At 39.1% G+C, this 27,567-nt stretch overlaps 1 protein-coding gene across 1 annotated transcript in view; it reads right to left on the bottom strand.

Moving 5' to 3' along the window:
• Positions 1–4,055: 4,055 nt before the first annotated feature.
• The window catches only part of ECHDC1 (ethylmalonyl-CoA decarboxylase 1), a gene marked incomplete at its 5' end in the record, with an annotated part of 28,092 nt that continues 4,580 nt past the window's right edge, over positions 4,056–27,567 (bottom strand). The window contains 4 exons of the mRNA XM_080616065.1: positions 4,056–4,555; positions 20,490–20,570; positions 22,388–22,440; positions 27,205–27,347. Coding sequence (XP_080472191.1) covers positions 4,150–4,555; positions 20,490–20,570; positions 22,388–22,440; positions 27,205–27,347 — 683 coding nt within the window. The 3' untranslated portion in view covers positions 4,056–4,149. The remainder of the gene's footprint in view (positions 4,556–20,489; positions 20,571–22,387; positions 22,441–27,204; positions 27,348–27,567) is intronic.

The following is a 27,567-nucleotide window of genomic DNA, read 5'->3' as shown; positions in this document are numbered from 1 at the left end:
TGTCTGATCTTGGGCAAAGCTGTGCCAGCCCTCCAGTTTGTGTCCTTTGCCTGCAGGTAAGATCAGTGGGGTCAAACAGCAAACAAAGGAGAGTGCAGAGGAGACTAGGATGGAAATAAGGAAGATTTCCTTCTTCCTTGTCAAGGAATGGATGCTCTCCATCACAGATTTTTACTGTCATCTTACAGTTCTGTAAGGAAATAAGCCAGTAAAATGGACTTCAGAAGGAAACAGGATATAATATTTTTTTCTTCTATCGGTTGCCAGCTGTCATTTCTTTGTTTTGAGTTAGCACACATTAGTGGCTCTAATCAAAGTCTGACTGTGCTGCAAAACCCTTCAGTAATGCCACCTCTGTTATATGCACACATTTTACTTAATCTGAGGGTATCTGCTGTTGAAGAAAACAAGAAACAAAATACAAGAACTTGACTTGCTATATACTTAATACCAGGATTCTCAGCCCAAACAGCCTACAGATAATTTTGTCAGTGATTGTCCTTGAGGATTCTTGACCAAAGTAGGGAGGCAGACCTCTATTTGGCCAAACACCCATGATGCTGCTTTTGGCTCCTGCTGGCTGCGAAGTACTAAAATTAGTTAAAGTAAGGCTGGTGAGAGCTTAACAGCAAATTATTGGAAAGGCAAATGCACTCCCCAGATCAAGCCAGGAAAAAGTAGTAACCAGTAATTCCCATCTTATGTTTAAACCATTCCCTTCAGCAGGAAACACGTTCTCTGTCAATATTAGCTAAGACACAGCCACACTGCATTACGTGGTGGTCTGTAACGCCATGCATTACGTGGATTTCAAATTGTATAGCATAGCTAGAGAAATGCACAGTAGAGAAGAATAAAACGGAGAAGGGAAATTAAGATCTATGCCATCTCTTAATTTCCAGAAGAGATAATACAAGAATCCTGTGTCACAGTAAAAAAAAATGACATAGTGAACTGAGAATTCAGCAGGAACACCTAGCTTACCTAGATTACCCTTTGGCAAGTATATTTCTCTCAGCAGCAAATATGATAAAATATCTATATTGCTAAAAGTGATCTCCGTTAAAAACAGTATCCAACCTTTAAAGACACAATGCCGAATCCACACCACCAGTAAACACTCGGGCTATCACAGTACACAGAGGCAAGGGAACACGACAGGCATTTCACAATGCAGTAGGAAACATAGTTCGCTGAGAAGGGAGCTGGCAGCCTAGCCCTTAGGAAATACAAAAGCTAGCACACCATTTAATTAGAGAATGGGAGTATCAGTTTTGAAGTTTCTAATTTATTTTGTGCATGTACTGCTTGTTTGGTTTAGGCCATTTCTGTAGGGCAACAAAGAGATGAAGCTTGGAGTCTAACAATTGTGAAGACAATAAATGCTTATCACCTGCTGGTTATAGTATTTATCGCTTTAAGATGATAAGTATTCACTGAAATAAAGCATTTTGGATTGAAATTGGTAAAATGGGATTCTATTTCATCTCAGTCTGTAGCTCTCAAGTTAGCACTCATGGTAATTTAGGTGGGGTTTTGTATGAAGGGGTGTACTTGCCTTTGAAACAGAAAAGAAACCAGAGAACACGGGATTAGGCTGCTGTCAAAATCCTTGATCAAAACAAACACCTGTCATTATCTTCAGACTCTCCTGTAGCTAAGTTTGGTGTTTTTGTGATCCCAAAAAAATGAGTTTCTGTAGCCTTTTCTGAAACTTTTCTGAAAGTGTCTTACCCAGTACTTGTTAATTATTTGTCCTGTTCTCAGAAGCAAATGTTGGCCTTTGATACAAATTGGAGAGGATGGCTGGGGAAATGGATTTACTGAAATGAGAAGTAAGCTCCCTGTCTACAAATTGAAATGGAAAGAGGTCCCCAGTAGATGTACATACTGAGTTTCACTTACTGGCACACAGGTCCAATTCACAACAAGCAAGTAAAACAGATTCTTCTTTTCTGCTACAATTTCCCTTTCAAATGTGTATCACCCAATGCACAGAATACACTAATGAGCCTTACAGCCTGGCATCTGAAGAATAATTAAAAATTCAAGGGTCTTGCTCAGGTTCTAAGCAATTTTTACATCCATTTTATAAACATAATCACAGTATTAGTAAAGGCAAGTTTGTTACTAGCAAAGACATAAGCAGTTGCCCTTTAAAGCACAATTTTTTTGACCCACTGCAATGGGCTGTTGCTTCAAGAAGTCGGATGAGCACAGACTGGAACATGCTCTGAAGGTTCAGTGATGCTGGCAGTCTGGAATCCCTCATGAGTCTTGAGGAACTTCATGAAAAGCAGAAAAGTTCATTACTAAACAGTCAGGTACTGCCTGACTATATTAAAAAATCCGTACTTCAGAAGTAATGAGTTTGAAGTCCTTCAGAGTACACAGGAAAGAATCTAGCTGCACAGGGGACTAACAACTGAGCTGCTGGATAAAAAGGGGCTTGTGGGGGGAAGAGGCACAACCCATAGCACTACTCTCTCCCCACGTTCCCATTTGTGTCACTTTAACTTGGAAGTGAAAACTGAACTTTATTTCTGGAGAAGAGAGGTTTGAAATCTTCCCCCAGCAACAGCTTCAGGTGTGAAAGCAAACAGATAGGATCAACAGTGCAGAGTAAGTGCTTTACCCTCCCTGAGGTGCCAACTCAAAATACATCCCTTTCCCAAGCATTTCTTTTGGTTGCTTCAGGCTATACACACTCCCCACTGTGAAAGCCATATAGTGAAACATACCCAGCAGAGCAGAGCATCTGCTCAAAAGCTGCAGAATCTTAACAGGCAATCCAGGCCTAATTCCCATCACTGATCTGCCCCAAGATTCTCAAATGTATGCACAGTTACCTCGCTGTCTGCAACTGCCACACTGTAGAAGTCATACTCCGCTCTCATGAGACCTCACCTGCAGTACTGCATTCAGCTCTGGGTCCCCCAGCATGAGAAGGATGTGGACCTGCTCAAGTGAGTTCGGAGGAGGGCTGTGAAGATGATCAGAGTACTGGAGTTCCTCTCCTATAAAGACAGACTGAGTTGGGCTTGTTCAGGCTGGAGAAGAGACGGCTCCAGGGGGAACTTAGTCTTTCCAGTACCTAAAGGGGGCCTACAAGAAATCCAGAGAGGGACTTTCCTGTTTCATTTTGAGATTCATCTAACAAAGTAGGGACTTGGTGTCAGTTTCTGATTTCTAAAATCACTGAGTTATCTAGTTATTTGCACAGTCACTGGCATGAATTGGAGGTGGAGTGCCAAATCTGGTCAGCCCAAATACGCTCTACCAGTAAAAATACTCTGAAGAAAAAGGTAGACAGATCTATATATCCTTCTAGAATGCCAGAGTACTTAGACCACTCAGTCAGTCAAGGATATCCCATTTGGATGCATACTACATCATGGGCTTCCAAGATTCCAGCTAGATTCTCTGTAAAGAATGAGGTCAGCAGCTTTGTACATGCTCAGCAGCACAGGTGGAGGCTATGGGAATGTGCAGATGAAGATGTAGGTAGCTGGCTCCTCAAACAGTGAGGTGGCACCTAAATGCATTTAAAGACCTGAATCACTGTCAGTGAATGAGGGCTATAAACTTCTCAGTAACTTAGAGCTTCTCCTGTAAAAATAATTAAAATTTAAGTATCCTTGGATACTTTCTCATCAATTATAAAAAGGACTGACAATGAAAAAAACAAAAGCTATTATCTCACCAGTTACCATCACTTCCAAGCTGCTTAAAGACACTAGTCTCATGTGGGGAAACTCATATTCTGCAGCTTTAGATGCACCTGTTCTGCAAATACGTACATCTCATATCTTTCAAGCAATTTATTTCCATACCGGTTAGAAAAACAAAATTAACTCTGAAGAAAATAATCTTCAGCCTCATTCCAGAAGAATTATAGCTCTATCCTCAGCACTGTATTTACCTTTACATACTAATTTCACTAATCTCCATTCAGTGAATGATTAGGACAGCAAAGAATCTGCAGGGGATTTCTATGTGGTTGCACACCAAATATGTCTGCCTGATGTGAACAATTGGAATGTTAATGTCAGTTTAAATGATGAAGCCCTTAAATGATTCAGTTAAATGCCTGCTTTAGCGGAAGCTTTGTTTGCAAAAAGGACAGGAACATTTCTTATGCACTGACAGTCATTTATGTTTTGGACTTCTAGCCAGTGCCTGCAAATTGGCAGGCCCACCCCACAGGGTTCCAAAAATGTCCTTCTCTGTCCGTAGGGCTGCTTCCAGCGGTAGCTCTCTTCCCACTGTCACCACCTCTTTTGCAGCCCGAATCACGCTGGCTGGACCCTCTGTGTACTGACTTAGCCAGGCTCGGGCTTCTTCTAATGCTCCAGCTTCATCCGAGGATGAGAGTATCTCCTCCGAGAGCCCAAGGTGCAAAGCCCTCTCGGGGTCCACCCTGGTAGCCCCACTGAGGAGCTGGAGGGCAGCTCCGCTGCCGACGATCCGCACCAGCCGAGCACCTCCTCCCCAGCCTGGCACCAGACCCATGAGCTTATGGACAAATCGAATTTCACTGCCAGGTGTCATCAATCTGTCAATGAAGAACAAACACACAGAATCAATCTATGCATCAACTTCCATTTTCAGCTCAACGGCACTCAATTTTCTATTTTTTCCTCCCCTCTGCCCCCAAAAGCTGATGGTACAACTTGACAGCATGCTGGTTACAGCCAGAGCTGGAGTACCTTAGTTATTACAACATCCCGTGCCTCAGCCTGCAGCTTTTGACCCTCCTCAAAATGAGATACATAAGCTGCCACAAGTAAAGATGCACAGTGCCCACACTGACACCTGTAGTCGGTTCTAAGTTGCATTTGAAAATAGAATTGCAGTCAGAGGGCACGTTACACTTACAGTGCCAACACTGCCTTGCTAGTTCATGCCTAAAACAACAGGGTTTTCAGTAAAACTCAAGCATACTAATGCACAAACCGTATTTCTCAAAAGGATGGATCGTGATCTTACTACTGATCTGCACTGGGGAAGTTCTGTCAGCACCCTGGTGCTTTATTTATAGCACAGTTGATTTGGGTTTTGTTCCATACTTTGGAGAGTCCATGTGAATTTGGTTTCTAACTGCTCACTCCAACAACTCATAGCTCATAACATAACAGAATTGCTTTCTATTTATCTATTGCTTACAGTGTGTAACAGAACCGCTCCCCTACAGAAGGTAGAGTCACATTCCTCTTTTCAAAGTTTTCACATCTTTGCTTCTTTTCTACAGTCTGTCACCTCCCTAATTTAACAACTCACCCTAGGGCTGATTAAGCCCTCTCCCTGGAGGAGCAATGCTGTAGCATTGTACTGTCTCCACACAGTGTTCACACTGACACACACATTAGGTTAGTGGAAAAAGCCTCTAGAAATAGGAACATACAGAATAGATGTATGGAAACAAACTAGACTTGCCTTTTCTTAAGATGGTACTCTGCAGCATGGTTGCTTGCTGCTGTTTGTAAGACAAATTACACTTGTGAAGTAGATTAGCTTCTACTTCAAGCACTAATTGGCTTTCTGAAGATAAATCTTGTAATACTGAGACCTACACAGAAGTCTGTTTCCTAACAATGCAGTTTTCCATAGTGAAAATACCAAGATGAACAGCTTTAAAAGGGGAAAGAATAGGAAAACCTTTAAAAAATGCAGCTACTTGTAAGAACTCACAATTCCCAAATCTACTTAGTTATTGCTAATTGTAAGTTTGCTTGATTGCTTTTTTCTTAACCAGAGCACCATCAGCATCCATGACATACTATAAAGCTCCACGGCTGAAGAGCTTACACTTTATCCCAGACCCAACGCAATGCACAAGGCAACAGCTGACATGCCAGATTGCATGAAAGCCTTTTAGTAGAGATAGTGGAAGAAGGTTGTGTGACAAAAGGAAGAGAGCAATGTATTGCAGGCATTTAGCTAACATGAACAAGTGCTTCCCAAACCCAGCAAATCCCAGGGAGCTCAGGTCTCTCATCTCGAAGAGGAAGACCCTGCAACGACTCCAAAACTCCTTCACTATCTCAGCTTACTTTGCAATTTGCCGGCACCCAGTGTCCCACTGGGAAAGCAATAACAAAAACATTATTAAGGGTTTAATTCTAGCTGCGCTGAGTGATGTGAAGCATTTTAAAAGAAGCAGTCATATGCAGCTAGGCATCTTGATGTAGACAACCTGTAGGCAGTCTCATAAGACAGACGCTGCAGGTCAGTAAGGTTGAATCTCAGACTGTCCCAGGCACCTGGGGCCAGGCCTTAAGGACAGGCATTTCAGTGGACATCTGGAGGGCAGTGTATGGACTTATCTGGGAACCTGGGTCAGCACACTCCGAAGTTCTCATGGGAAGTCAAATTTTACATTCCAAGCACAGCTGACCCATCAGCACCAACAAGGAAAAAGTTGCAAACATTTAGTATGTGGGAAAGGCTCTGCTACCCTGTGGAGTCCTCACCTCCCTCTCACAAAATGGAACTGAGCATGATGAAAGGAAAATAAATGACTGACAGCTAAATCCACAGAGAGGCTGTGAGGCTGCAGCTTCCAGAATCTCACTGGGATTCACCTTTCCCTACAATTCTCCTTTGAGCAAGCTCCACAGAAAATACTGTCATGGTGGTCAGTGGAAGGTGTAAAGGTAGTCTTGGACTGCCTTGACTACTCGGTAAGCTTAAGAAAGGCATGGAACTAGATGACTTTTAAGGTCCCTTCCAACCCAAACCATTCTATGATTCTAAGTCACACCATTTCTTACAGAAACCAGTCATCACACTCTCTGTTAGCTATACTGCTCGCCATGCCCAAGGAAGCAATGGAGACCCGAGGTGGATGCCACTGCCAAGCTAGCCTGGAATCAGCCTCTGAACATCACCAGCTACAATCTCGCATAAATATTTCCCTTTTTATTTTATGAAAGGAATTGAGTCTACCTTCTAGGACGTGACAGAGCTGATCTCCCATTAGATGAATTTATGTAAGAAAAGTACATCAAGCATTACTAAACATAATGAGGCAGACATCAAAAAGCTGAGAAGACCGAAGCACTATCCTATTTCTGAGCTGTTATACCTTATTCACCTAATCCTGCCCTGCTTGAGACAGAATAGTAGATGAACACAAAATAAACCCTGACTTGACTGAGTATGCCTTGTCTTCCAGGTCAAGGGAATTAAAATCTGCATTTCCTGTATCCCAGGGAAAGGTTGTACCACTGGGCTCCTAGACACATGCCTTCCTTGCCTAAAAAAAGCAGAAAGTCTTTTACATGACAATATTGAAAAAAATATTTATTAAATGTAATTAATGTACAAAGTAACTGGAGACCTTACAAGCACAGAAACCTCCTTTGGAAACATAAAGGGCAGCAAAATCCTCACAACTTAAACTGGAAATAAGAGGTTAAGGGAATAGAAGCATCAAAGTGCAGCTGAAACCTTCTTTAAGAACATTATAATTCCATGTTACAAGCACCACAACCCCCCTAGGAGGAAAGCACAGCCACCGTGGGCCACATCCAATTTTGGGTTAGTCATCTAAAGCAAACAGGAGCTACAGCAAATGTTTGTGCTGTACATATTAAAATGTTCTCAGATGCACAAAATGTTACAAACCCTCCACCTTTGATTGGAGAATTCCTTCACCCCATGACATCTCATTTCACCCACAAACTACCAGCTGCTATGTCACATCTCATCACATCACTGGCAACACACTTGAGGAGAAAGCCTTGTTTGCCACTCACAAAGCAACCGAACAAATCCTACCCTTAAATAGGTACAATTGCTTCCTCAAAGGTGGCTCTTGCTGTGAGCTAACAGCTATGCTTCCCTTTGCTAAAGTATTTCCCAGCTACTTGAAGCTGGAGCATATACAATAAAAGGTGCAAATACAAACAAAAATGTATTTTTGCAGCTTTTCATACCTCCTTTTTATAGTTACTGATGTTACTGAACTGGATGTCCCAACAGGTAAAATCAGTTCCTTGGGCAGCATTTAGATTATGTTAAGATCTGTGCTGGCCCTTACCTCATCACTTCCTGAACCTCGAGGTTTGAATTATATTCACTATTCTGACAAGGCAAAGGCACAAATGAAGTTTACTAGGGAGGGACAAATACCATCCTCTATTTTATGCATTTTAAAAGCTCCTACCATAATGCTTCTGAAAACCATGATGTAAAAAATGGATGCCTAAAACACTAAACGTGTTGTCAGCAACCTGGATTCTGTTCCCATCCCTGCTTGATTCAGTGTCGTGTAAGGACACAGCTCTTGACTTGCAATCTTTTCCTCTTAGCTGGCATGAGGCTGGCACACCATGGAGGAAGGCTGCTGGCATCACAGAGGGCTGCAGCACCTGGTTCTCAGCTTGGGAAAGGACCATTGCACAAGTAGTTCAAGCACTGCTTCTACTGCACACTGTCCTGAACAGTTCATGTAGTACACACTGCAGTTTGGAAACTTCCAGGCTCACTGCCTTCTCCCCATTTTTTTAGCATGGCAGGTGGCCCTGCAAAGATTTAACATGTACTTAGTGCTCAATTCACCTCTGATACCTGCATTCCAAATCTTAGAGTCAGAAAGATACACCAGATATCATGTAGCTTCCCATTTAATGTGTCTAAAATCTATCCTCCCCCACTATGCAGACAGATGTTATGCAAATAAAAGAAACTGCAGAACTTCCTTAGCATTAAAATACAAACTCTTGAGGCCCCATATATGAGCCCTCCTTGGCAATTTGTTTCAAATCTCATCCCTACTTTCTCCAGAATCTTTTAACAGCAAAAGTAGTCCCTCAGTATAGCTCTGAAAAAAAGAACCACCACACTGACACCTTCACAAAGCCACAGAAAGCCTGAAATTAAGAGTGCTGACTGAAATTAAGACTGCATTTCATGCCTGCAGAGACCTAACCTGGAAACCTAGATACTGATAGTTAATTATGAGACAACATTGTATTCTAATACTTACATCTTTTCTTGTATAAGTATTTAGTCTCTCAAAATATTTTTAGGACCATAGATCTTACTTGGAAAGCTAGGAATACTTTCACCAGTATTTAATTGCAGAGTGTACAGGGGTTTATTTTTAATTAAAAAACCCCAAACACCTAGATTTAGCCTTGCTCAATATTCCAATAAACAAGCCTTCTGTGGTTATTACACAAACTCACTTTAAACCAACTGCATTAACCAGTCATTTTTGCAATAAAAATAAATTCAGAAGCAGCAAGGTACTGTGGGAAGAATATTCTGCAGAAGAAATATGCAGTACTACACTAAAATAATTTAGCTAGTCAGCAAAGCTGCTGATGCATAGTTTCCAGCCCTGACTTCAATTTTTGTGACAGATGCTGTTAGAATTAGACCCTCAAGAATAAGATAGTCTCCTTCAAAAACCAAGTAGGGACTAATTATTCTGCCTCTGCCTATCCAGTGCAGTGTCTCATCACTATCTTTATCACTACACCATCAAATTACCTAGGCACTCTGTAAAGGCATTTGCTAAACAAAAGAGCTAAAGATTTTTCTGAAATTCAGTTATCCCACTACACACTATCACCAACCCTTCACCCCCCATCCCAATCCACTGAATATATTAGCAAGTGGATTCATCCTGGGAAGAGGTAGTCATAATTTCACTTATTTTTCAATATCACTTGATTAACTGGATAGACTTTAAAGGATAAAAAGCTCTGATTAAGCATTTAATCAATAACTCCTTGCTAATTATATTTAGCAGATTTTTGAACTGCAGCGATGCAGTCAATATTGGCTAGCCATGACTGTCCCATGCTCTCCCAGCACAGCTTGCTGGTATTAATTTCCCTTGCTCCTCTCTCAAATCTTCTCTCTTATGGAGAGCTTCTCCTGTTTCTGCTATATGCAGAGAAAGAATAAGACCATTAGACATTACAGGAATTGCTGCTTCGGAGCTGTGGCAACACGAAGTGAGACTTCCAAAGTGTAAAACCGTTAAAACTAAAGCTTTTGGTGATAGTCCATCCACATTGACGTCATAAAAATAAACCCCCAAGTCTTTGCTTTCTCTGGAAATCCTTTAGTCAGAGTCACTTGACAGATGCCTAAATGGTAGCCACTAAAGAATGTAAAAATGAAGACAAAATGGTTTAAAAGAGTTTGGGGAAACTATGCTCCTCGTACATATCTTTGATACAATTGCACGAAGTGGCTCTGCAATCCCAAATGTCAATAGGGTAAGAGAAGACCATACACATTAATGATTTTTCCTGTCTATGAGTTTTAATCTGTAACCTTTACTACAGGAATGCAACCTTTACTACAGGCAAATTGAAAGAATTAGGTCCAGCTATATTTTAATAAGCCCATCAGAAAGTCACCCATCTCAAATCCTCTCGGTGATTAAAAAATCCCCAAACACCAAACTCAATGTACCTTCCTTACATGAGGCTTAAATAAAATAAAATGATACCCAAGAACCAAAATGCAAAAAATCCTACCAGCTTCCCAAGTTCAGAGCGTTCTAGGCACGCTCTGAAACTCCATGTCAAAGGAATAGGCTTGATGCCAGCCTAAGAAATCTAACCAAGACAAGAGCTCACTTTTCTCACAGCTCATTTCAAATTGCCTTACAGATTATATGCAATTTTATTTATAGTTACTGAATTATTTTGTAACACTCTTAGCACATCCATTTCCCTGCTACTTGCAACAAAAGCCAAGAATCAAGCACTAGGGAAAGTCTCAAGTCTCTCCAGCACATGCTACGTTTACCACCACCTACCTACCTGCCTTTGCTGCCCTCCAGTCAGATCTTCCAATACATTTTATGAAACCCTAAGGATCAGGGTCGAAATCACATCAAAAAATACACTCCTAATTACAGATTATTTTCTTGAGCAAGAGTTAATGTTCTTCTGGGTTGGCATTTCTCAGAGAGGAGCAGATGGACCTAAACAACAAGAGATACACTTTTCAAAGGAAACCTCTAAACAACCATTTATAGCATAGCTCAATCATGTTTTTGCACATCACCCAGAGTCAAATGAAATGCAGAAGAAAGAACAAAGTCATATTTTCATAGAAAGACAAAAAAAACATGTGGTTAATGACAAAATTCTGAAAAGTAGGGTCCTGGATCAAAAAAAAAGGAAGATGTAGTAACAAGAAAAGAGTTGAAGGCAGAGATGGAACACAGAGATGTCAGAACAGAAACTGCTAGACAGACATGAGCCATTTTAGGAGGAATATGGTCTCCAAGAATAAATAGGAGCTGAAAGTATGGATAACTCCACCATCTACTCCCCAGACACTGGGACATTCAATGGAAGATGAGCTTCCAAAAGCAACAGAGTCAAGTCAAAGAGGCTGCATGTTTACAGATTTCAAAGGAAGCCACTCCAGGTAAGAACCACAAAAATAATATTGTTACTTAGAAAGAGATCCTTTGGATAACAGGAGTTAAATTGTAACATGCAAATACAGAAATCTGCATTCCCCAAAACCCAGCATCTAATCAAGAGCAAAGTCTGTGCTGAGAAAAATTAATAAAAGGTCTATCTGCAGCAAGAAGCAGCAGAACACACGGTCTGTGGTCCAGCAAGCCCCAGACTAAAACTGGTGCAGACATGACTGTGTAAGAATAACCAGAGAAGTGAAAAAATGTTTATTTCTTAAGCACTTTCCTGATCAAAGGAGAGTAGCTAAAAGGGGGCCAGACAGACTGTTAATTTGAGAGAGGGATTATGGAAGGAAAGAAACACAGGGAAATAAACTGCTGCTAACACACTGCACAGGGAGCAGGGCAGCCTTGAGACAAGGTAGGTAGGACCTTCCAAAAGTTTCCTGCAGGTGATGCTCACCATCATACTGGCTGCCGTACACACAGATGGCCCTTCCAACCTTATTCCAGACTAGAATTTCTCAGAAGTCAGCTACAGACAGTTTTACCCAGCAGACCTGCATTAAGGGTTTAAAATCTATTTTCTTACCTCAGGCTTGACACTTTCTCACCCGTGGCCTCACAGAAGCCAGAGAGAGAAAAACACGCCATGAAAAGCTACATTTCTCCTTAAAGGGATAAATGAGGCTGAATATTGGAAATTACAGAAAGACCTTTTTCTGTAGCAGGAATGAAAAATTGAATTACGTGACAGATCACAGGGCAAGAAATAGGGATCCAAAAAAGCATGACTGATTAAAAGTCCACAGCAATATTAATGGAAGTAAGAAGAGCCTTCCTCCCCCATCACTTTGCAATAAACTGACAGAAAAGAAAATTATTTGGCCAAATTGCAAAACAAATCTGCCCCATTTCCCAGGATGGCACTTCTTGGGGTCCATGTGCAATGCTCACAGGGAAATCCTGCAGCTCAGGGCACTATCGTCCACCAGTGGTGGTGGGGGATGGTCAGCCCTATGTAAGGGGGCTGTGGGGATGGGGAGGGGGCTGGCCAAGGGCTCATGCAGCCCCCCCGTCACTACCATGCAAGGCAGCACATGCTGCTTGCACACACAGCACAGCCCCTTTGCAAGCTGTGATGCAGCACAAAAGCTGTTTGAGCCACACAGTGTTCCCTCACCCCGCCTCTCATGCTGCAGCATTCAAGTGAGCTGAGGAGATCCAGAAAACATCAGAAATGTAAATTAAAAGGCTTTTCCTAACTGGAAAAGACATAGATTTTTACAATTACGCAATTAGCAATAAGGAGTCCCTAGTCCCTGGTTGCTGCCTCAGATCTGTTTGACATCCCCTGTGCACACATGGGGAAGGAGCAGCATGGCTTTACAAAGGCACACAAGGCGCATACCACAATTTAGGAGCACACAGAACCAAAAGAATAAAACAGATAATTACACCGGGGAGCTGTTAATTCCCCTGAAGTGTGTAGCATAAACTCTGCATACAGCATGAATCACCAGAGCCATAAAGCAGGAGTAAAGCCCAATTGTTCAAAATGTAGTGCCTGGATTCCTCCTTTCTCCCCACAGCAGTACAAAAGCAATCCCTGGGGTACCACTCCATTTCTCCTTCTCTGCAAATGACCAATGTCTTACTAACTCTCCTCCTCTTCTAATTCCCAGCTCTGACCTTTTTTGTATTACCCTGGTGTCAGTGGGTCTCAGTCCCAGCCACGCTCCTCTACCATACAATCATTTTCAGAGTAATTCTCATCTAACATAGCAGTTGGGTCTTACCCACGAAGCAGGTTTTAGCCATTCTTCACAGGCTGCCAAAACCTCAATACGCAAGTGAGCGAACGCCAAAATAATGCTCACATAAAAATTACTCATGCATCTAAAATGTTACATGAGTCTTTCCTTCCAAAAAAGGAACTACAGCTATTTGGATTTAATTCAAGCAAACATCTTCAACAACAGATATGCCTTTTAGACAAAAGCAAAAATTTCCACTATAAAAGATCCAGTGATATTTTACCAGATTCATCGATGAAAAATGACCACTTGGAGGTAAAGGGGTTTGATAATTAAAATTTTTAGTCAAACCTGAATGCCAGTATTCATCTAGAAATCAAAAAAGGACATTGGAGCTTGTTTCCAAATTAAAAATACTGTATTTTTTAAAATTATGTACACATTTTGATGCAGCACATACATCCATGTTTTTAACTTTGGTTTCCCACATCTTTGTTTCTATCACATATGTTTAGTCCTGATAAAGACTAAAGAAAACAGAACAAAATTCTCCTGGACCAAATTCAAGTCTCTTAAAGCAGGAACATTTCAGTCATATTCTCTGCTCATCTCTGCTGCCGATACATAAAGGCAAGGGGGAGCTTCCCAACACTCTGGCTCAGAGCCTGGCATCTAAAATGTCAAAGAGGCAAAGATCACCTCACTCGCCTGAACTCAGCTGCCTGGAAAGGAACAGCATTTCTTGACATCAGCCCTAAGAGATGTAAGGTTTGAGTTGCTGTAATACTTTATGATGGATTTGATATATCATATTTCTGCAACCCACAGCATTAAAGGATTTAAAATATGTTGTAACATCACACTAAATAACAACCCTTCGCCAGACTTGGGCAGCAAGACATACTTAAGCATCTGCGTGCAGTGCTACTCATGCTGCATTTGCACATCCAACACAACAATTTCTGACTAAAGCAAGAAGAGATCATACACTTGCTTGAAATCACTGGTGATGAAATCATAATGAAATGTTGTCATTGTGTCAGGTTAATAATCTCTAACAAAACATGCTGAAATTTGTGGGTTTGGTTTGGTTTTTTAAATGATCATGGGACTGTGACCCAAGTTTTCATTTTTCCAGATATGATGCATGAATTCAGAGCTTTTTTTTTTTTTTTTTTTGGCAGGGGAGATGAGGGCACAGTGACTTATCTCATAAAAGGCATAAATGGGATGGAGAATTTAACATTAAAAGTCTACATTAAAACAGTAACTTAGCTTCTTCGCCTTTCTACTTTTTAATATAGCTCATTAGTTACACCAACAGGGAACTACAGCCAGCCTCACATCACTAACTGATGGTATGTTCAGACTAGCTGGACAATAAACAGGCTCATTTTCAGCAAACTGTAACAGATTCTCCACAAATATGCCTAAAAGTGTGACTGATTATCACTAAAAGTATCATTCCCCAAGTATCATTCTGTTTACAGCCTTTCTGTTTCACACACACAAAACCACATTAATTGAAATTATTGATTTTTCCTCAGTCGATATATTTGCTTTTTTGTTTATGAACACATCAGCACAAAAAACAACTGGAGGATAACACCTAGCAACAGACTATAAATAGAGTAGAAGTTCTTATGCATGCAACAGTTTAAGCACAATACAAATTTATTTAACATAAGAATTTATTATTTGATTTATTCTTATGGTGACTGCAGAGTTACAGCAGTAGCAATTCATTGCTTACTATCTACAGAATCCAGGAGAAAGCAGGAAGCTAAAGCCACCAAGGCTTATAGATTCCAACAGTCTTATTTCACATGATTTTGGATATGTCTGGAGGGAAGAAGAACACAAAGGTCCAACCTCCAGAGCTCTTCACTAAGACATTGGGTTGCTTAGGGTTAGAGGGGAAACAAAAAAACCTAAAAGGTGGCGGGGTGGGGTGAAGGAGAAGACTGGAAGTTGCAATTGTGAAGGCAATATTTACAATGAAAGTAGGTTGAGATCCACACCTTGCAAAAAACTAGGGAAACTGAGTAACTTGGGGAACATTTTGTCATATCAAAATAGGTAAGTGCTTCTCAGACTTAACATTAACCAATCTGTGGAGCTGTCTGATTATATATATATATTTAAAAGATTATTTTGGTAGTGAAGATCAGCAACAGAGCATGCAACTCAAACACCTACAGGCAGCTTATCTCAACTGGGGATTAGTCACCTCACAGGTACAAGCATAATGGACAATTTCAGTGCATTTGTACTCTTCCTAAACTAACTCTTCTTTAAACTTGAATGCTTCCTTACAGTGTATTGACAGCCCAGTGTCTCAGCAAGAATCAGCATGGGTCCAGTTCTGCATTCCCTAAAATCTGTCTTATCTAAGTTTTCCATTATCTTTGTTTATTATTCCTGTGCAGCACAGAATCAGCTGCAGACAGGATTGTTCAACAAAAAGGACGTAAGATTGCATGGTAGAAGTGGTCTAAAATGTAGACACGTGCTGATAACAAAAATCTCATTCACCTAAGATAAGATGGTTTGGCCTCCCAAAGGAAAAAACCTAACTTAGAATTAAACAAATCCCTACGAAAAGACAACCCCAGAAAAAAAACATCAGCTCCATTTCAGGCTGTATTGCTGTTATTTACATGTCCAGCATAATCAAACAGTGGTAAATTTGAACTGTGGACTACATAAAAAATCCTCTGCCTGGAAAACTGTGAACCCATGAAATTCAAACCCAAATGAAAACTGATAATAAAGAAAAAAAAACAAACCCAAAAATACAAGCTCTCAAGTCCATTTCTAGCAGTGCTGTGATTACTTATGCAGACGTCAAGTGTGCTAGGTCGAAAATAAGAACAGCCCTCTTAAAGGCAGGCAATGTGAAGCTTTTAAAACCATAATCCACCTCTGAAAATTCGTTAGAAAATTGTACTAACAAAACTCCCAGGGCTCTAAAAATGTGAAGTGATGCATGACTGCAATGGAATTCTAAAACTGCCAACTGATTTGAAGGAAGTTTTACATGCATACACACACATATACATATAGCTAAAGTGATCTATGGCATATAGCGAACACCTGAAGCTGAGAGAGCCCACTCTCAGATTCAGCTGCTGATTCTTTTATGACAATATGCAGCAATGTTAGAGAGTCACATCTAACGAAAAGTGGTTTGTCAGCCTGGACTTTGCAAGAACTCATGAATATGTGAACCCCATCCCGTTACATTCATAACATGCTCTGCCTAGTGAAAAGAGCTACTATGTACTGAGGTACCCTTATTCCAAACAGCAGCATCTTGTGTACCTAAAAGCTCTTCCTGATAAACTAAAAGCCCAAAGCCTTACATACAGTGAAATATTTCCAAAGAAGCTAGTGTTTTGTGCTCTGACACTCTGAAACTTATTTCCATAAGGAAAAGCTTACTGTAAAATAGTAAGGTGTTTACAGCTTCTCCCCCACTCTTTTTTTTTTTTGTTAAAAGGAGCAACAAATGAGAAGTCAGTCATAGTGAGCCTAGATCTATTCTATATAGTGGTTATACTATCTTCTACTCCTTTCATTTCATATAAATTACACTTAATGCACTAAACACACTCTTGTAAAAGTAAATAAACACAAGTCACAACAAGAACACACACCTCAAAAGCTATTTGACAGCATTGAATTTCATTGCATCTCTCATGCGTTTTACGGAACAAGCCTAAGACCTTAAAATGAAATACTAAGCATGCATACATATTTCACAAAAAAATACAGAAAACATCCAATTAAAATGCAGCAAGGCCAATTTGATAAATGCAGTGTTATTAGCAGAAGCTTCTTCCCTTGTTAAAAGCTTAATTCTGCCATTCCTACAGACACAGGGCAGAAGACGGTTCAGAAAGCAAATACTTCTTTAAATCAATGGTGCTTCTTTTGAAGTAGGATACTGCTCAGCACTAACAAGAGTAATGAAATGGGCTCCTTGTGATTTAACTGTGCAATATTAACTACAGCTGAAGAAATAGGAGATTTATCTATTTTGGGGAAAAAAAAAAAGAAAAAAAAGGAAAAGGAGAATACTGCTGTCTCTACCTATGAGCTCTTTTTGAGGTCAGTACTCATGGAAATGGGTAGTTTTCCATCTTTTCACTCTCATCCTCTGCCTGGAGATGCCACCTTTTAAACTAGATTCACACGGTAGTGACACACCTCTATTTTGACTCCAGTAGCATTAGGAAGCAAAAAAAGGGTAGTGGGGAAGAGACTATACTTTTCAGCAGCACTCAGATACAATGGAAGTCCATTTGCCAAGTGGCATAGGACCAAATTTTCAAAGTAGTAGATGTATCTAAAAGACTTACACAGACACTGCTTCAGTGAGTTTTCTCAACGGCACCAATGTGAAATAGAAGACAAAACAGCTCAGAATCAAAGTTAGTCTTCCTGGCTATTGGCTGGTAGTCCACTGCAGCTACTGTCCTCAGAGATTACTGTGATCTACTAATTGCACAAATGGATTCATTACCAAACTGTCTCTGCCCCATATCTGTTAGTTTATTGCCCAACAACCCACTACAATTGTCCAAATTCCTTAACCAATCCTGCTAAGTCAGTTCTCCTTAATTTCATGCATTGAGTAAGTACAAGATACACTTCAAATTTCTGCATACAAGGAACTCAGAATAGGTACTTCATTTCAATTATTTGTAAAATTGCATCACTGATTCATTTGTGCATGTCACTGAAATGGCTGCAGTGTCACAAAGAACCACAACATACATGTATTTGGCAGAAGAGCCCATGAGCCATCTTCACAGTCTGAGAGAGAATATTCAGCTGTGGCGTTCTGAAAAAAGCCTAAGCTTAATGAAACTGTACTAAAAAGCTCAGATGTCCAAACAAGTTTCACACCTGCATGGTTTTACATTATTCAGCTTTACAGAAATAGTTGAGATAAATTATTACAGTGTCAGAAGTCTTATCTTCCCAGTATTCATACCAGAAAAAGTCTGAAAGGGTTTTAATTACCTTGCCCTTCTCTGGACAATAATTTCATCCACCACCACCCCAGTCACATGTTTATAATCTTTATAAGGATGTTGCTTTTACAGAGAGTCATACTGCAACAATCCATAAAGCAGCTACGATTCAATAAGACATTCTGAGAAGACTTCTTCCCCCAGATCAAAGGTGAGCAACCTAAGAGGCTTTCACTTTTCATCACTGTTCTTACATCAGCAATAAATCTTCCAGAGTTCATACAAGCCCTCCCTAATCCAATTTTAAATGAGCTGTCTTAAAACAGAGTAAGAGACAATTAACCACGAGAACTGCCTCTGGAAGAACAGATCAGTAATATCTTAAACCAACTCAGCTATTTTAAAATTGGATTTGTCCATACCTCTTCTTTAGCAGAGATATGTATCATGCTGCCAGGGCACATTTCAGAGAAGGTACATAAGCCATTTGGTTCCAATGAGTTACTTCAACAATATCTGTATAGTTAATGTAGTATAAACTGGCAAAGATAAAAATAAGAAAATATTTTAGGCCAATACCAAGAAGTTTGGTAGTTTACACTGTAACTATGAAAAATAGAAATGGATTTGAAAATTCAGAATTAAAACCAGCCACAACTCACTTTGTTCTTAAAATAAAATAAAATAAAATATCCAAACAATTGATTCAAGAAAGAAAACAAACCTCGCTGATTTCTGTTCTGAAGTTCCTCTTTTGGAATCTAGAGAATCAGGGAAGAATACCTGTTCCATTAATATCCACTCATAGTCTCAAAAAACCCATATTTTGTCCCCCAGTATTAAAATTTTCAAATAATTGGAGCAACAACAGCAACAGCAGCACAGATTATGTTTCTCTATCTTGTTGCTGTTATTAATTAAGTCCTATTTGCTCCTCCTGAATTGCTATTATTTAGTTGCACTGGATGGGTGTGTTAGAAAGTAATCAAAGATGCATCAACAGCTGTAGCTATAATGAAAATTATGGCAGTACATCAGAGGAACTGCAGCTGCTCAATTCATGCAAATAAGAGCTACTTGACAGTGACTATAATTACACAGTATGTCAAACAGCATAGCTGGAATAAAAGTAGAGAGTATGTATTTTAGAAAACCATTTCATTATGCTCATACCCCCCAAACTCCTATTTAGGGATAACAAGATTCTCTTTCTGTCAACGGACTCAAAGATACAGAAAGGTCTACTAAGTCTCTCAGGTGCATTCTCCTGTCAGTGCCACAACTGTCAAACACAGTACCTCTCTGCATGTTTACCAGGCATTTATAATACAGACCGTACTCAGAGGCCATAGTCAGAGCTGGGGTTTCAGATGTGTAGATATGAAGAAAGATCTGGCCACATCTAGTTTCAAAGTAAAGGAGGATTGCTTCCAAGTGGCTCAGACAACACAGATACCATCTCCTCTATTCAAAGCCTGTTCCTGACTCCTAGAACAGCACTGTAATATTCTAGTTTACTTTGCTTCATATTACTTTTGTGTAAGTACTTGCAGCTTGTACTGGACAACTTCTTTCTCACTTTAGGCACTAAGGCCATCTTAAAGAGCACATTTCCTTCTCGCGCATAAAAACTTCACTAGAACCTCCTTATTTTCAGAAAGGCTGCACACACCGCTTATCCTGTTACATCTGTAGGCTGTTTGCACATTAGCAACTGTTTAAATAAAGTGACATTTTATTGTTACAGTTTCTTCCAGTTCCTGTTCTGCGCTCCGCCTCCTTAATTAAAGCCCTCTGGTTTTTGCTAGCTACTTGCAAATCCCTGCACCTGCGTGGAAAAAGAATAGGAACAGAACCTCATTTGCTTTCCTCTGCACCTTGAATTCACTTGAAAAACCACACAGCACAAAGTTATGTTACAAATAATAAACCTAGAACACAAAATACAAGACTAATGGAGAGGTTTATGTATTTATTTTCACTTATATCAGCCACGTAAAGACATAAGGGGGTATACAATTTTGTAGTCCTCTCACCTCTCACTCAGGGGTGAGAGGTTGGACCTACTTAGTATACAACACAGTCGGCTGCTAAAGCTCCTTACTGCTTTTGTTTTACACAGTGATTCAAACTGTATAACTTGGCAGTAAATACTCTTTCCTCTGCACTATCAGTAAACCCGAACTTCCTTATTCCCTGTGAAGTCTGCTGACAAAGCCCAGCTCCAAATGCCTTGGAATTCAGGGACATGAATCCTGGTAAAGTGGCACCTTAAGCTCCCCACATTTCATAGGTACAGTCATTAAATCTATGGTCCAGCATGGCAACTACTCAAATTGGTGATATTACCTGAAATCACATGCCGTGGTAAGTTCTGCTCCTCCTCCAATAGCTTTTCCTTGGACTAGTGCAACACTGATCAAAGGCAATCTACACAAGAGAGTTTTGCAAGCAAAATTCACGCTTTTAGTCTTTTACAAATGACAAAAGAATTCAAGCAAACCATCTCTATAGTAAAAGTTCAGAAAAATATACTGTTCAAATTAATTTAAATAACTACATCTTTGTGGCTAAGCAGCACAATACCAATTCCAGTTATGCCAAAATGATTCTTCTGTAATTGATATGGAATCCCAAAATGAAACAGTAAGACAGATGTATTAAATAGAATCAAAGTAAAGAAGATCAAGTACTGTGTTATGAAAAATACCTGCTATGAATTATATCAAAAAAGACTACCTGCAAGAAGGAGTGACAGGACAGCAACACAAGACTCTAAGCCAGTACACTATAGAAAATAGTAGAAAGGGACACAAAGGACTGTAGGGCTGGGTTATCTGAAAATAACGAGATTTAGCATGACATCTTTAGAAATTTCTTCAAACAGCACTACCATTTCAGTCATCAACAAAACTTTTATTTTGGAGGACAAAACTATCCTTTGAGGATAGCAGCAATATGTTACCTTTGATGGTGTTGTATTTAATCATGTTCAAGGTAATTCAAAGGACAGAAGGAAGGAAGAATTACGTAGGGAGAACCACTTTCCCTACTGCCATTGTGTAATGAATACTAATGAACAGTGACTGACTTCAGATAAGCTAAGTTCCTTAAGAAATTAAGACAATTGGTTAGGCCCAGAATTTGCATGCCGATACAGCTGTTTTGTTCACTTACCAGCTGCAGTACACTTCATACAATACATAGCACAAGTAAACCCACTGGAAGAGAGTAACCTCATTTTTTCTGTGGACTATGGGGAACCAGAAGACATGGTCCAAGTCCCTCACATCCACATGCTGATCCTCTTCAGGATCATATCAGCCTCCGCTCTCCGTGAGGCAGACTGATCCCATCAACAATAAATGTTCCCAGACAGCAATTCAGTGCTCCCTCTGAACTATAGCTTTAATGTACTCTAAGTAGAGCCACCTGAGGTAAGGACTTAATCTTCATACATCTTGGTCCTCTTTGGTTTGCCCCATGAATTCTGATTATACACAGACCAATTTATGCAAATGGATTTTAATCCTGAGGATTCCTTAAAAAATTAGTACCATTAAATCTCCAATTTCCTACACAGTTTTACAGAATAATGTTAATTCATAACACTTTCTCATATAGATTATTTGAAAACAAAGAATATTTATCTTCAAAGAGCTCTGAGCAGCAAAAAAGACAAACCCTACCACACATGGATTTAATAGAAATCTGATTTCTTGAGGGAAGCTAAATCTAAAGGAAAGGAAAAAGTGTTTTTCAGAAGTACCAGATGGGAGAGCTGAATACATTCCTCTTATGAAGTGGGAAGATTAAATAAATATATTAAATAAATGTTACCTGCGTAGGCTGCATGAGCTGGCCCTGGTTGTTTTTTAAGAGCTACTGATTTCCACTGAGTTACAGAATACAGCTTTAGAAATACTGAAGGCCTAGACTTGCTTAACAATAGGTATATCCTCACCCTCCACATGTAAACCTATGGGGTTTTTTTTTCTGTTCCAATCTCTGGAAAGTCTATCAAGTTATTTATTAATTAAGTTATTAACTATTAAGTTGCAAAATCTCAAGGCCTAATTTAAATCCATAAATACCTACCTGACTAATGTGTAAATACAAGGTCTGGGATTCAAAATTGCATACTTGAAACTATGTATTTAAATTTAAACATAATATTAAAGAGTTAGCCAACATGTATTCCAATAATTATAATTACTTCATAAAGAAGGGTAAATAAAACATATTACCTCATAAGTCTGGTTAAGGTGTTTTGCATGAACATGCACATATTTATCCCATCCTACAAAGAATAGGAAATTAAAAAATGTTAAGTGACTCTGATGTGTTTAATCTTGCCTGAATTCCAGCCCAACCCCACTATGTACAAACAGAAAACCTGGTCTAAATCAGGTTGAAAAAAAAAAAAAATCAGAACTAAATCAATTTATACGAATTTCAGTTATAATTAAGCCACAGTTAAAGTAATTGCAATATTGAATTCCTATTATGTGAAAATTCACATAATTTCCTCTTCTTACTCCCAGCTAAACACCCATAAAGCTGAGCTTTAAAAGTCTGTGTAGGACTACAGAGCTTTGCATACCTTTTACTGTTCCAAATCTATAAAGTTTTAGACAATACACAATTTACCAATTTCCCAACTTAATTTTTTATAGTTTGGGCTAAAAGCATTTCAGAAAAAGCAAACATAAACCCAAACCAAAACAGAAAACAGAAAGAAGATTCTTCTTATTTCGCTCCTCTATGTTTTACATCAGCTTGCAAACAATAATGAATAGGCTACAATTGTTCTCTTTTAGTACAATAACTAAGGGGCTTCAACTAAAACCAGTTGCTGTCTTCCTTCATACAACATGCAGTTAAACAGTGGCATACTTTGCAGCAACACATTACAACCTATTCAAGAACAACTAGATACAGTCACGACAGAAAAACTGACAAAAGGTTATTAAACACAAGGTAACACCTGTGGCTCTAGAAGTCTTAGTCACAAATTGCTGGGACTAAAAGAGTATTTTCAAGCAAAATAATTCTCTATCTCCCTTCCCTGTTCTTATATTCTTTCTCAGACATTCAGTATAAACCAGGAACTTGACAAATGACTGGGCTAAATGACCCAGTATGGCCATGTTCATATACATACTGAACTATATATGTGCCATTTAATCCAGATTAAGTACATATATATATTTGGACACTGTAGAAGTAAAAGCTCCCAGTAAATATCAATTTCAGCATTTCTTTCAAAAAAACAAATGAAAACCTCAAAACCCTCAACTGTAAAAAACAAAAACAAAAAAACCCCTTAGTTATTGGTAGCAAGAAAAAGAACAGAGAAACATCTCTACTGACATTTACTGATTTCTAAAACACATTTTTACAGGGGTTGTTAAGGTAAAGGATATGTTTTAGGTAAACGTTCCTGACTCATACCTCAGTGAAAGAAAAAATATGCAGTAAGTCTTCAGTACATCATGGAATAGGACCTTGAAATAATAGTAAGTCAACTTCAACTGATTTATTGTCATTGGTCATGTGTTCCCAAGACCTACTCTGCCTAACAACAACCAGTAATATGATGTCCAGGGACAGATTTCCGGCAGACTGAAGCTGCCACAACAGTCGCTACTCAGAAACCAGTGAATTCAGTTTCATTACATTAAAGGCCTGCTTGAAAATTCCAGCACACATTGATTTACAGAGAGGCTGTTAGTTATCACTGTAGCCATCTCCTACAACCATTAAGACTAGTAGCAATATTTCCATTTGAAATTAAAAACCAATCAAATCCTCCATGACAGCTGTCTTAATGACTGAGCTAAAACCCCACACAAACATACAAGATACCAGCTCTTGGACATGGGCATGTGCAATTCCCATACTATAACCATGAGGATGAAGTTGCAAAAAAGCTCTTCAGAGAAAATAATTTTTCATTTCATCACATCAGAGTCCTTGCATTCAAATTGGCCATCTCAATCCATACCAAAATCCAAAATTGTAATTAAAGATTAATGCCAGAACAGACCAGCTTGATAAATGCAGTTATAACTGAAGAAATAAAAAGAAAGATCTTCATATTCTCATGTGGTAGAGAGATTACTGTGTATTGCATGGGAAAAATGGCGGCACAGAAAGCACTCTGAAAAAAAATAAATCACAATTACTTGAGCTCTGGCCAACATACTCTTCAAACCTTCCTGATAAGAAAAGTATTTTATCTGAATAAGAGAGGTGCTCACTGGAGTCTAGTGGAATAATCACATTTTCAGTTCTAATACCATCCTTGGAGTAAGAAGAAATCTAATAAGCAGAAAGTGAGGTAAAATACTATGCACTAAATTTGAAAGAAAAGGATTAATAGTTTGCAATGGGGCTAGGGGAAGCAGGGAACAAGAGAGTCACCTTCAGAAAGTAGAAAACTGTATTTCTGGCTCTTTTTCCTGCAAGAGCTTAGAGTCCATTTTTACTGCAGACAGAACAGCATTTCCAGACCATCCCCAACTGCTCAAAAGGCCACACTGCGGCTTCCTGCTCGGGAAGTCCTAGGGCTTCTAGACCCAGGAAACTGAAATTCTCCTTCATGCCTCTTCCTTCTCAGCTGTCCTTTCAAGAGCCTTTCCTGCTTTTCAGCTAGATAGCTTTTCAAGTCTCACTCCAGAAAGAGTTATTGCTCTTGGGAGCCAGGCTTAGAAAGACAGAAAGAAATATATACGTATTAAAAAAAAAATAAAAATCAAAGTTCACTATTAATTTGCCTTCTGTGATTTGGTCACATAATGTTAGCACTCACCAAAGAAAATCAGGCAGAGGACCTGGGTTTGTTTCAGGGTTAGGAACAACTGAACATGGGAGAAGGAGGATGAAGAGGAAGAGTACGAAGAGGAAGAGGAGGATGAAGAGCCACTAGGGGGCACGAAAATCCTTCAGCATTCTTGGCCATTATTCTGCCTTTCCTTTATTCTCTGCCTTGGCCATTATTCTCTGCCTTTACAGGAAAGGGCAAACTATTGCAGATTATGAAAAGTACAATCTTCCCTCAAACAATCAGTTGAATAAAATAAAGGTGTTTTCTGTAATTACTAAAAGCTATGGGCTAAAGCAGCCTTGCATAAAAATAACAAAAAAGAGTAACAGTTCAGGCACAAAGCTATTAACTTGTGGTTTTGGTTTTAGGTTTGTTTTTGGTTTGTTTTGTTTTTTTTTTTTTTTTTGCCTTAGGGATGCCTGTGAACAGAAAACCTAATGCTCTTTTAACCTGAAACCAGAAAAAACTCAACTGAAGCAAGTTAGAGAGCAGTGTTCTATAGGACTAAAGGACAGCAAATGCTATTCCTTATTCTATGAAAATTTTATTTAATAAAGATCATTAAATGCCACCAAACAGATGTTTTAAGAGTTGGCTAGTATAAGTAACCTTTCAGTTCAGGATAAGTAGTTTAAACTCTCCTAAGGAAATAGAAAGCAACAATGTTTAACTATTCTTGGAACATTTTTGTTGGCTCTTACACTCTCAGTACTAGTGTGAGATTGTAATTCTTTGAAAAGAATTTTCAACTAAGTTATTATTAATACCTATACACTTCATTCTGCCCAGTACATCTGCAAGGAACCTAATCCTTACAAGACCCCTCTCTGCCACTGCAGTGGCAAGTAATTTGTATTAACATACAGACAGTATGTTTTTGTATAAACATACAGACAGAACACCAAATGTCAAAGAGAGTATGGAAGCAGAATCACTGAGAATTACTGAATGCAGAAGTCTGAAGGAAAGCCTAGATTGCAGATAAGAATTTGCCCCATGCTTGATTGCAGCTCCTTTCTGTTACTATAATTCTAAAATAAGCTGAAAACTTCAGATTAAAAAAAAAACCAGAACAAAACAACAAAACCACTCACACACACAAAACCCAAGCCAAAAACCAAACAACCAAAAAACCCAAAACAACACAAAAAAACAAAATCACAGATGCATTTATACTTTTTAAATGACCAGTGCTTATATAGAATCCAAATGAAAACTCCCCAAAACTATTTATATCTATAAAGCATAGTATCTCCACATTAAGAAAAGCATCTCTCTTATGATGTTCCACAAAGGAAACAAAGCCTTCTATACCTTCTGAAAACTGGATCATCCCATTTATTTTATCAGGTCATAAATATTTAAGACATTGTGGTTTTTATGATATTTAGTTTCATCAACAGAAACAAATCATCATCAAAGACAAAATACCAGATTAATCAGTTTTTGAGTTGTGGTTCTTACTGGAATGTTCAATTAAATGTTTGAATTGTGTGTTTAAATCCTGAAACCGGTCACAGAAACGCATCAGGATGCCAGTTTCCACAATCTCAAACCAGGATGTAAGAGCAGCACAAGAAGACCCCCTTCCCCTGCAGTTGATAAAGTCCTATTTCAGATGTTGCCAAGAACCACATATTAACCCATAAAAAGAACTGCAGCACATGTCAAAGTTGTCAAGATGGGGGGCACGAGTGAAAAATTGCCATCAAGGCCTGACTTCTTCAACTCCACAGTAACACACGTAACTCACCTGACTGAACTACAGCACAAGAATTGCATCTCTCCTTCCATTTCATGCAGGTCCAAGAGCAGTTTTGACAAAATTGAAACCTTTCTGTAACAGCAGCCACGCTACTTAAATTTGGTTTTGACTTAAGAATATATGAGAAATGATTACTTGTATCTGCAGCTAAAGGTCAAACTACTGAAGCACAGCTTATCTGATGTGTAAATTCACCATACGCTGCTCTGAGAAACTGAAATGACATTTTTAAAAGAAAAGGCTAAAAAGAAAATATAATGTAGGAATTCAGAGTTATGAATCAATTACAATAACACTTAAGCCATGGCTTAGAGGGGCTGCCAGCATTTTTTCAACCATTAAAAGCTCCATTCTGTGACTTGCATGTAAAATTGCAGCAGCAGCATAGTGCAACACCTCTTTCTGAAAAGGATCTCAGAATATCAGAAAGGTTATTTTTCTCAAAAAATTTAATTTGTATCACTACTTGCCTGGGAGTTGGATATGGCTTTGACAACATTCAAATCAGATCCTGAGCAAAAGGTATTTCCTGCACCGTAGATGATAAGGCCTTTGCCATCTTTCCAGTTTTCCAGTTCTGTTACCCTTTCCTGAAGTTCCAGCATCATAGTACCTGTCACAAGAAGGGAGAAGCAAAATGTTTAACAGGAAATTATTATCACCATTTTGGTTTATGTTACATTTTTTCTACCATCAAAACCAAGTTATTGTTCATAAGTGATGGGCTTATAAACACAAGGGAAAGCACACAAGCACTGACTTACATCTTTTTTTCAAGGATGTACTTCCCAAAATTCTGAAAGACATATGAACTTACATGCATCCATCTGTAA

The sequence above is a fragment of the Psittacula echo genome (genome assembly GCF_963264785.1).
Source record: "Psittacula echo genome assembly, chromosome: 4".
In the NCBI taxonomy this organism is placed as follows: Eukaryota; Metazoa; Chordata; class Aves; order Psittaciformes; family Psittacidae; genus Psittacula; species Psittacula echo.
This window is presented reverse-complemented; position numbering and strand designations above follow the sequence as displayed.